Genomic DNA, 11,802 nt, shown 5'->3' on the forward strand with positions numbered 1-11,802 from the left:
CCCCCCCCCTCCCCAAATTTTAGTGTTGGATGTCTGTAAACTTATAGTTGACCCACTAGGGAACAACAGTCATTATAAAAAAATATTTTCTTTCCAAGCCAGAACTTTTGTTATTCCTTGGAATTCAACTATATTGACTGCTTTTTTTGTTGTTGTTGTTTAAGTAACTGAAAATAAAGTGATAAAAATAATAACTTTAATTCCTCTTTTCTGCTGATATCATTTTTGGAAATTATATGATGCAATATTTAACCTTTTATTGAATCGATTTCAGATAAAAATTAAAAACAGAATAAAACTTGACACACCATTTATTAAAATATTTTATACGAAAAATGCAAGTCTTGAAATAATATATGATACTATTTAAACTTCATAAAATTCTTTGCAGGATGATAGTTTTCCAATGATACACTTCATCTCCTGACAGAAAAAAGGATAAAAGGAAATTAATAGTATGCTAATAGCCAAAAACATTTATTTTGTTTAAAAAAGTAGAAATTTTAAAATATGTCGAATTCAAAATTTAATAAATAAAAACATTTTTGTGATTATTCAGGAAAATAACTTTTTGTTTCAAGGACACTATTAAGTTTTGACCATTTGTTGGTAGCATTTTTTATTTCATTTTTTTTTTCTAGCAGTGTTTCATTGTCAATGTTGCATTGAGTACTGGATATAGCTAATATAGTGTGGTTAACATAATATTATACACTTTCACTCAGAAGTTCTTAATAATTAGAAACTTTACAGATATTAATTAAAAACTTAACATATCACTGAGGAAAATGAAGATTTTTATTTTATATCACAATATGAATTATTAAAGGTTATTTAATAATAATAACAGCACTGTTTAATAAATTTACCAAATTACACAGGTTATTAAAATTTGTTGTTTTTCTCATGTTAAACAAGAATACCAAATAAATGTGGCTTTGAAAAGACAGATTCATAGCACTGTTCACAAAATAAAACTGTACATATATGACTTCTGAATAATTATCCCTTGTTCAGGTTTTATTATGCTTTGATCTGGCTAAATAATTTATATTTTCACCACCCAATAGTTAATCTGTAATTTTTGAAAGATTTACAGCAGTAAGTTATGAAATTAGTTATCTTTTTTGTTTTCTATTTCTATTTATAGCAATATTCAAACAAATCTTGAGTTGCAAATATATTTTTAAGATTACATCCTCTACCTTAAATTACATTGTATGTTCAATTTCTTTTTACTTTAAGTTATTTTTACTCTGTCTTTGAATACCTTGTATGTTGTTTGGTTTTACTGAAAACTGCATGCTACATATAATTTTAATCTTAAACAATAATACTCTCTTAAGAAACTGTCCGAAAAATCAGACAGTTTAGAAACATAGCTGATCGTGAAAAAATATTTTTCAACCTGACTTAGCCTCAAAGTTTCATCTATTCTCCTCAGGATAAAATTTTGTATTTGAAAGCAAGTAACAGCTTCTAAGGATTTAGCATGATGAAAGGGTCAAATTTATCAATAGTCCTACAAAAAAAGGAAAAACAACAGACATCTAATTATTCAAGGATTAGACCATTAAATGTTACCATACTTTAACACACACACAAAAAGAGAACAGAATTTCATAAAATCAATACTTTTCTTTTGAAAATTTGAATCCTTAGTTAAATCAGGTGCTATGCATGCACCAATACATATAAAAATGTGTTATTTGAACTTTATTCATATAACTTCTCTATAATTTCTTTACACACTTATATTCACACATTGGACTTGTATTTCAGTCTTAAGACTCATTAAGTCTTGCTGCAGATTTTTTTTATCAAGATTTAATAGAAAAATATTTCTCGAACCTTTTAACAGCATGAACAATTACTGAAACTGAGGATATGTACATCATTTTGTAAAAACATTTAAAAAAATTTTTTTATCCTTCCTTGACAATTTATTTTTTATTAATATTAAAATTGTCTTATGATTTCTATCCAGTAATGCATTTCACTTATGTTGAAGTTAAACATAATACAGTATTTGTATTATTTTAAAATAACTTGAAATTAAAGTTTTGCAAAAAATTATATAGTTATACTCAGTATTTCTGCAAAAAATAAAAAATAATAATAAAGCAATAAATTAGAGATCTCAAAGTAAAATTAAAAGTTTTCTGTATTTAATAGAAGTCTCATTTCCAGGTAATGTTTATTGAAAACAACTTTTAATGAAACTTAAAAAATGAAACAGAAAAGAATACAAGTATGAAATAAGTTTATTAGTATAGCTGTCTGTCTTATTTTAATTATTTTCCATGAAGTACTAAGATAAAACCTGGATAAGAGATACAATAACAGAAAGATTATACAAGTATATGATGGGAGACTAAAAGGATTCTTTTGAATTCCAACTAATAGTAATATAATTAAGCCTAAGAAAAGACTGAAGCTAATGAAGCTTTTGGGATTACATAGGGATTTACATCAGGGTCATAAGCTAAGTGGGACTTACATGTGATAAAGTTTAAAAGAAAAGTAATTTATTTACTGCCAATTTAATAAAAGCATTCAGCTATGAATATTGTGTTTCTACTTTAACAAAAATCCAGAATATTTTCATTTATGAAAGTTAATGGAAAAGCATGGTAACTTGTTTCTGGTTGACAAGTCCTTCCTCAAAGGAAACCTGGAACTTACTGGACTTAAACCAAAGACAAAAAAAAAAATGCTTAATTGTGATTTAAGTCATGTAGACTATATACATCTCTTCCATGAGCAACAACACATGATAATCATCATTAATAAAATAAACATTTGAAAATGTTTCATACTAAAAGATGTGCCTTAATTTTTTTCATTAACTACTCATTTTCAATATCTAAAACTTAATGAGATTTAATTAATAGTCTTTAGAATTAACATTTAGCTTGTCAATGTCTACACTTATTTCTTTGAAAATTTGTGTGTTACCTTTTTGAAGTAATCTTTCACTCACTAAACTAAAAAATAAAGGGAAATTATTGATTTTTTTTGGTTTGTTTATATACATTTTGAAAAATCTGTAACATTTCTTTTTTATTAAATAAAGTATAGTATACTAATTTCTTTGTTATCTAAAGCTAAAAATACAATTTAACTATGGTTATAGCAACAGTAACCCAGATCTTTTAATGTCATTCTTTAAGCTGTCCTTCATTCAGTGGTTAAATGTTTTTAAGTTGGTCAAGATTATTTTCTATAATTTAACAGCATTTAATTTTTTTTTATTCATTTTAAACATAAATTTTTCACTGTGACTTGCAACCATTCAACTAGCACCATCTATTGTTAGTTGACGAAAGTATATAATCAAATAGCAACTTGCAACTACATTCACCAGATTAAAGCAAAAAACCTAAAGTTCAAAATCCATACCTCCTTGCCAAAAGTTTTATTCATGACTAGTAAATGTATGAAGAAAATAAATAAATATACATACCCACGTGTCTATATATAATTTGGTCATGTTGTTATTATTACATGAGCTTAAAACACTGACAGTATATTATTAAGCTCTTGAAAATATCATCATATTCTTTCTAGACCCAAGCACATTTAAGCATGTGTAAAACTAATATACTGCATGAACACTTTTTCTTTTTACAGTGGAGAGGTGTGAAACACTGAATGAGCAGATAAAATAGATTAACGAAATTACAATCTTAAGTTCAATACCAGAATGCTCAACTTTAAAGTTTAATGAAGTTTTAAATACTTAATTTTTTTTCAAAAGAATATGCTTATAAAGGATTGTGAAAAGCCAAATGTTTCCTGTCAAGCATAGAGCTTATCATTCCATTCATATTTATCATTATTATTAACAAAAAATAAAACAATGAAACTATACTATAAACGCGTGATATTTAACATCATTGTTACTGTACAAAATTTGGCCTCTTGTTAATGTTAGCCTTCCTCCTAGGAAAAAAACCTAATGGAATAACGCTATTTTTGTCACTTAAATAAAAAAACAAAAAACAACAAATCAACAAAAACAAATGAGGCTACTCTGCTGTATCTATCATACGAAAATACTTGGATATTAAAATGTCAAAAGCAACCTTTTCCAATGGTAACAGCAACTAATATAAAGTCTAACAAAAACTGAGTTCAGAATGAGCTTTGTAATCATAGTTCTACTACGTACTAGTACTAGTTGTAGTTACGAAAAAATCATTACTCGAGACTGTAGCTTTTTAAAACATTTAAATATTCAATAAAAACCTTACAATGATCAACCTTTTTTGGTTACTGACAAATGTAAAACTAATTTAATACTACGAAGGCAATTTACTTGGTCAACAAACACTTTTTATTAAAAATAAAACTTAGTTTTACTTTTCGTAAAGAACGAGTCTGTACTAAAGTTTGTAGAATTATTACCGTGAAACACAGATGACTCGTGACACTTGGGGAACAAGTTGGTTATAGAACCTATACAGGTCTTGTTGTTTTAAAATTAAATATCTTATTCCAATCTCTTACATGAACAAGCTTAAGAATTATTATGACACTATTAGTTTTTAAAAGTTATAAATCAACCGTCCAATCATCCTTACAACTTCCGTCCATCTTGACAGTCGCAACGCATGATGGGATAACTGGAGATCAACAACAGCATTGCATTGGCTCGCATCGTGCATGATATTGTTAGCTCTTTTATTTATTCGTTCTAACTTTGCCTTGCGTGCCGTATTTATTCTGTGCAGATATTTTTCCTATAAACTTACATACTCTAATAGTGTTTATTTCAAATAGTTTTAAATTTGCTATATTAATCCCGACGGAATAAATTATGATAAAATTGAGGTTTATCAGTTGTTAGTTTAATATCTGTCATCCAGCTGTTTATTTATATTGAAACACTGAGAAATGACAGAATCGTCAGAGAAAAATATAATTCTTCAGGTAAGTGCTTCATTCTATGAACATTAGCTTTTGGCATTAGTATTTTTTGCATAAATCCATATATTTTTATTTAAAATAGAATTAATATAGGAGAAACGGAACGCAGTTAGGGGAAGGTGAGAGGGGGAAGTATAGGGTAGGGGTCGGAAGCAATTTTCCTGCTGGTGTACTGTCGCAGCGATTAGAATAGCATGTGCTTGCTTCTTAGCGAGCACGCGATATTCTCGGTGTGTGAAGAGTGATTTTAAAAATGCCATTTTCTCAGTTTGTAGGACCTCCTTGCGGCCAACATGGATTATACACTTTTTACAAAGCCTTTAAATGCGGCAGCCCAGAAAAACAAAAAATTTTGACGCTCGGTGAATTTTTCTTTGTGCGAATTTCGCCGAAAGAAGATCCCTGTATTGGTGAATTGCAGTTAATATGGGAGGACAAGAACAGCGATCAAGCATTGTCAAGTATGAGGTTATATTTTCTTCCAGAACAAACACCTGAAGGTAGACAACATTATCATGGAGAGGTAAGCTAGATTTTTTTTTCTACATTTTTCTTCTTCTTTTTTGATAATTTGTTGTACAAATTAATATTTCATTTGTTTATTCTAGCTGTAATTTACATAAGTGACAACACTGATAGAAAGTGTTCCCTGAACAAGTATTGATTTTAACCTGGTTGCTCTTGGGGTTTAATTCCCTCTCTCGCCCATCACCACAACTATTCACTTCGCTTGTGTGGGCTGATTAATCCTTGTATAGAGGAATGTTAACCTGATTTTTCGAATTAAACTATGATATTTGAAGGCAATTTATCTCGAATGGTTTTACATGTGATTTTATTAGTTTCCTATCCGAACTTTTATTTATTTTTACAGTGTAATTTTTTCTCCTAATAAAGCTTTCTTTTAAGTTAATGTCCTTTGCTTATTTCTGTAGGAGTTTCGTAATATATATATGTCCCCTTAGAGTGATACGCTATGAAAGTTTGAATTCAGTACGTTTTACAATAGTCACCTTCATCAAAACTTACAGAATTTAATTTTTCATTGTCAAAAATACGAAAAATTATTGCTTCCTTATTATGAATATGTATATTATAACAGTTAATCGTCGAGATAAAATTTTACTCTTAAGTCATACTTAGATTTTTTAACAGTTTTTGTAAAATTATTGCTGTGGTGAATTTTTAAATGCTATATTAATATTCGTGTTTACATTAATGTATACATTCATATTTCAATACGATTTTTAAAAAAAAATATTTTTAAATAAATGCAATGCAACTTAATTAAAAGCTTAAGACTATTACTACGAGTTTTCCTCTGAGATATTTGATAAATTTATCGACCCCATTCGAGTTAAATTAATGCAATTTATTCTGTAGTTTCCTTTTTGTATATATATATAATATGTTAATATTCATAATTAGAAGACATAAGTATAGAAACACCACCGTATATCGTAAAGTTTTAATTGGAATATACAAGAATATTTTTATTACTTGGTGAAAAACGGTTTGGTAGAATTATAAATTATGGTGAAACGCAGCCTGGATACATATAAGCAGGCTGGTCTTTTGTGTGTGACGTGTCCGCTATATCAGGCTAGCCCCGCCTTCTTGTATGTCTTCATGCACGTGGGATACGTGGCTGTAGATCCGTGAGTGGAGCCTGGTTCCCGCTTTTGGATTGCTCAGTGTGCATTACCCATTGAAATAATAGTATGTGTTTTGCTAACGTTGCTTGCTCGAGCACACACACAAAGAGGAAAGGGGGGGGGATAATAATAGATAGTTAAATATTGGTAATACTGGTAACCATGTTTAATATATTAAATAAAAGTGAAAACCATGAGTATGGTAGATTTTCATTTTTACGAATCCTCAGCTGCTGCACTAATATTTTGTTTATATGATTATTTCTAAATGTATTGCTTGCTGTTAGCGTTACTCTAAATTTTCCAGGTGCAAGAAAGTTGGGGAAACTAAACAGTAGGTGAGTGGGGAGAAATATATACACATTTAAAGTACGTTCTTTACACTGTTTTTAGAAGTTGCTATAAAACTGAACCAATCGTTGTGCATAAATCATACATTAGAGCTTTACCCCAAATGTGTTTGAAGGCTCGGCGTTTATTGTCATTGATATACCAGACAAAGAGCTAGAACATTTCTCTAGTTTCATTACTGCAAAACTGTAATATCTTGTGTGAAATTAATATAATTGTTTTTCTAAGTAGGTTAACCATTGCCAAGGTTTTTCAATTTGTAAATTCAATTATGTTTTCAGTTCTTTCGTGTGTTTTTTATTTCTAAATAGATTGAGAATGAAGATATATTTCAATACATTCGCAAGCAAAGAACCTCAATACAACAATGTAGAAAATGCATATAGGGAGATTATTATAATTTATTAAAAAAATCAACAAGAAAAATAAGATTTAGTCTCAAATACATTAAACAGTATATCACCAAATTTACATATTATATATGATATAGAAATTTTATCTCTTTTTTTTTATATGATTACTAACATGTTAAGTCAAGCAAAGCGCACGTTATGAAACTGGACTCTTCTATAGTGTTTGTAATTTTGACTAAATATATATATATATATATATATATCTCAGCACTATAGTTTGATATATATTACTTATTATAGCCGTATATCACAGTTGATGTAAAAATCAATATCAAACATAACGTATGCAAGCAATATGTTTTCATTATTATATCTTTAAAACTGCAATTGTCCTGAAAAGTAAATGATTTATAATCACATACATACTGGAGTTGAGCACTTAACACAGCTTGTTAAACATATTTGTTCGCACTTTTTGTGTGCGCAGTCTTTACGTATAATACCTAATATCGATCAAGCTTGAAATAGATTAATAGTGAACGCGCTTCCAAGTTTGATTTCCGTAAACACTGCGATTGTACGTTTGAGAACAGAAACATTTTACTTTACTTCTCCGCTTATTTATATGCTTAAATTGAGCGGGTAATCTCATCGGATCTGAGTTAAACGTTTGTTGAAAGGAGGATTAGGTCTATTTATATGTTCCTCTTGTAAAAATATCTAGATTTTCACTGAACTGCTGGAGTTGAGAGGGAAAAGGAAATGAGTGGCAAAGTCACACTCGGGAGTCTGGGGGCATAACCCTTTGGAAATTTTTTGTAATTTTCGCTTAAAATGGTGCATTTTGATGGTATCTGAGACTGTTTTTACACCTTTTAACAGTGTTTTCTACATATATACAGGTACTTGAGGATGACAAAATCTTGTCGAAACGTCGGACATTTATAATAATATTTTTTTCCCAATCAAGCCGTCTCAAACTTTTATAAACGGATTATACGTTTTTTTTTGTAATTAAAGTTTTAGAAATAGTTACCTATATTTTTTGTAAGTTATAACATTGTTCTGAGGATAATTTTCTCCCAAAATGTATTGTTTGTGTAACAGTCACAAAGAACATTTATTGGAATAGAGATAACTGAATAACTTGTCTAATCTGTATCATCTTGAACGTGTGATTGAGGTTCGTGTTTTCTTCTCAGTTCGAGAGATAACAAGTCCAGGCACCTAAACTCGCCAACTTGAAAATCATTGCAATAGCACTTAAACAAGGACGAACGATAATATTGCCAAGGAAATTATTCACTGTTTACACTTGAATGAAATGTTCTCTGTCTCTCCGTATATATATGTACAAGTATATAACTTGCCGTTTTAGTAAGCCTTAAGAACCACATAGCTTACGGTTAGAATACGCGTAAAACTCTTTTTTTTTTGTAAAATATTTTTATCCTGCGTAAAAACTGCTCTATGCTTACTTCATGGGAAATATTTTAAGTTTACTCTAAGCCTTCAAGACTTGAAACTAATTTAATTTCCAATTCTAAATCTTTCATCTACACGCACTATAGTTAAAATGACTAATTAACGTTTGAAGAATTTTCTGAAAGTCAAGAGAAGCTATACTTCCATTAGCGTATCGTTGTTTATAACTGTCCAAAGTGAAGCCTTACAAAAAAAAAAACTTTAACTACATGTTTAAAGAAGAAACTCGGGCAGATTTCTTCGAATTATTATGAATCTGTGATTAGTTCTTAAGGTTTCTCTCACTAATGATTTTTTCATGACACTTACCAACAGCGGGCGTTAAACTAACAGCCTTGAACTGACCAGAATTCTCCCTTAGACCCATTTTAAAGATAAGAACTATAGTAGCAACGTTACAATCGTCAAGATCGTCAGAAGTTCCTTCTTGTGTTGTTTACAAGTCTTCCGATAGACTTTTAATGGTCGTGGGGTTTATTTTCTTCATGTTTTACAGGTTTCTGAAAGACTCTAGTAAAATTTAATAAGATTAAATAAATATCCCCCCAACAACAACAAAAAAAAAACACAAGAAGGAAAACAACAGCAACAAATTACCCCAATAATGGAATATCCTACAATAATAAAAAATCGTCGTAACCATAAAACACAGAATCTTACCATGCTTAGTATGATGATAGATTGATGTATCTGGCACTGGTAGTGCTATGTGTATAGTCGAGAAGTATGGTGTAAACTTTCCTTTACCGTATGTTCATGTACAAACTTGACGAATCAACGCATTCTAATCTTTATAAGTAAAAACGTAAGAAAACTACACTTAGTTTACTCATTATCACGTCGATTTTTAGTTTTGCTTTAAGTCGGTAGCTTGCTACAATCAGAAGTTAATGTTAATTAATGTTCTGTGGCGCTGATTTTACCACTCACTTGTAGTTGATAATTTTATCGTGTTTTTATTTATACAAGGATGTAATAAAGGCAAATATTTTTAATTTTCTTATTGTATTTCGACATTCTTATCTATCAATGTAAAAAAAAATCCAAAAGCTATTGTAAAAAGCAGCTCGTCTTTCTTGCATTATACAAACACATTTATTTTTCAACGAGTGTACTATATTTATTTTTTCTATACTTCAATAAATTAAAAACAAATACTTATGAAGCCTCGTAATATTATATATATATATATATATTCTTAACCATTAAAAATAAAGCTGTTTTTTCAGTTAGAGCGAATTTGTATGCGAACATAAAAACTGAGATAAATCGTTTTATTGACATATGCTTGCTTTGTGCACATATTAACAGAAGCTATTCAATTTTGACGGTGTTAATTATTGTAATGCTTCTAGATGCATCCTTTCTCTATTATATATTTATTCTGTGCCTTCCCCGTCTCCTTCCTATTGGTGTTCCTTCAGTAGTATCTATTCACTCGAAAAGGGTGTGTGTAGTATAGCATATAAATCCTCTTTCCCTCTCCCTTGGTGCTAACCCTCATTTGTAGCTTGTATCAGAAGGTTGGTCTGCACCTATCGCTTCTACTTCTCCAGAGCTTGTAGAAACCAACGCCGTGAGTAAGCAGATTCTCCTGCATAGCTAGCTGTTTTTCGTCGTTCTCTTTTACTTGCTTCTTTATTCACTAAACTTATTATATTTTTATACGTCACTGACAGACAGAAAAGAAAAAAAAACGGTGATGAAAAACACACCTGAAACTATATAGGTGAAATTTTGTGACTTATATGTTCATATTAAGACGGGAATTTGTTTCTTTTTGAGCATCAAGCTACACAACGGGCTATTTGTGCTGTGCCCACCACTGGTATCAAAACCCAGTTTTTAGCAATAAATTTTATAAATAATCATCTACAGTTTTTGGCCAAGGACTTACATAAGAGCAATTTATACACTTAAACTTGAAACGCATTGTGTCAACTTTGGTATTATAAAATCATCTTATATACTGTCGGATGTTCCCGTCGAACACCAAAACTCACCAACTTAACTGGATTTCTATAAAGCGTTCTATTTTCCATGTCGTAAAACTTCCAAATTCAGGTGTTTTACGTTTTGTATATAAAGGCCGCGATTGAGCGTGCATGTATATATGTATGTAATCCATTCTTTTTAAGGGCGTGTAGCGTTTCTCTAAACAGCCGCGGGTCATATATTTATACAGCAGATACAGTGTAGGACTACTTTCATCAGTTGCTGGCGCGTGACGTTCGAAGCAAAAGTTTTTGCCTCATTTATGTTTGCTGTGATTATATACGAGCACTAGGGTGACGAATATAAAATCCATATCAAAATAACAAATTTAAACACCAGCGTTATCGATAATTTTTGCTTCACGGATTTATGAAACAGAATGAGTACCTCAAAAACACATTATTTATATTTTATGCAGAATTTATATATAGTGTGCAAACGGTTTTGTTTTTATTTTAACGCAAAATTGTCCAACTGGGTTCGCTTCTCAGGAAGCGACTCCAACATGATATGCAAGTGAACGCGAAAAACGTAAAATTTTTCATTTTGGAGAAGTATGTAAACACTTTTTCGGAGATATCAAAAGTAATGAGAAGTTACATGATAATGATGTCGGGTTAAATCCCGTTATAAGTTGTCTTGTTTTTTAATCAGTTTTAGGTTTACGGCCAAAAATATCGTTAACAGCGAGGGTATCCAACTAATGAAACAATACATTCCGATCTTTGTAAACAGATATATAAGAAAAGCATATTTAATTAGCTATACTGATTGCCAAGTTGATTTTTAGTTTTACCCAAAGTACATAGCTTATTTATTTAATACTTTTACAATGAAATCTAAGATGGATTTTGACGTAATAAAAGTTTTGTATTAAATATAGCAATGCATATAATTACTGAAAAAAATATATAAAGTGATTTATAATTACTGGAAAATATATAAATGTGATTTATAATTATTGGAAAATATATAAATGTGATTTATAATTACTGGAAAATATATAAATGTGATTTATAATTACTGGAAAA

General features: G+C 29.8%; 1 protein-coding gene and 1 long non-coding RNA gene across 2 annotated transcripts in view; one reads left to right on the plus strand and one right to left on the minus strand.

Annotated features, from left to right (window-relative positions):
• Positions 1-310: 310 nt before the first annotated feature.
• On the minus strand, positions 311-4,607 carry LOC111087055. Its single transcript, XR_002611774.1, has 3 exons — positions 4,411-4,607; positions 1,409-1,522; positions 311-423 (listed from the first exon to the last, which is right to left on the minus strand). It is a non-coding gene; the product is annotated as an uncharacterized LOC111087055 (long non-coding RNA).
• Positions 4,608-4,710: 103 nt separating this feature from the next.
• Positions 4,711-11,802, plus strand: part of LOC106464567 (AT-rich interactive domain-containing protein 5B-like) — an 81,535-nt gene continuing 74,443 nt past the window's right edge. Inside the window, exons 1-2 of the mRNA XM_022392304.1 lie at positions 4,711-4,935; positions 5,201-5,455. Of these exons, the coding sequence (XP_022248012.1) occupies positions 4,900-4,935; positions 5,201-5,455 (291 nt within the window). The 5' untranslated portion in view covers positions 4,711-4,899. The remainder of the gene's footprint in view (positions 4,936-5,200; positions 5,456-11,802) is intronic.

The sequence above is a fragment of the Limulus polyphemus genome, unplaced genomic scaffold, assembly GCF_000517525.1.
Source record: "Limulus polyphemus unplaced genomic scaffold, Limulus_polyphemus-2.1.2 Scaffold1690, whole genome shotgun sequence".
Lineage (NCBI taxonomy): Eukaryota > Metazoa > Arthropoda > Merostomata > Xiphosura > Limulidae > Limulus > Limulus polyphemus.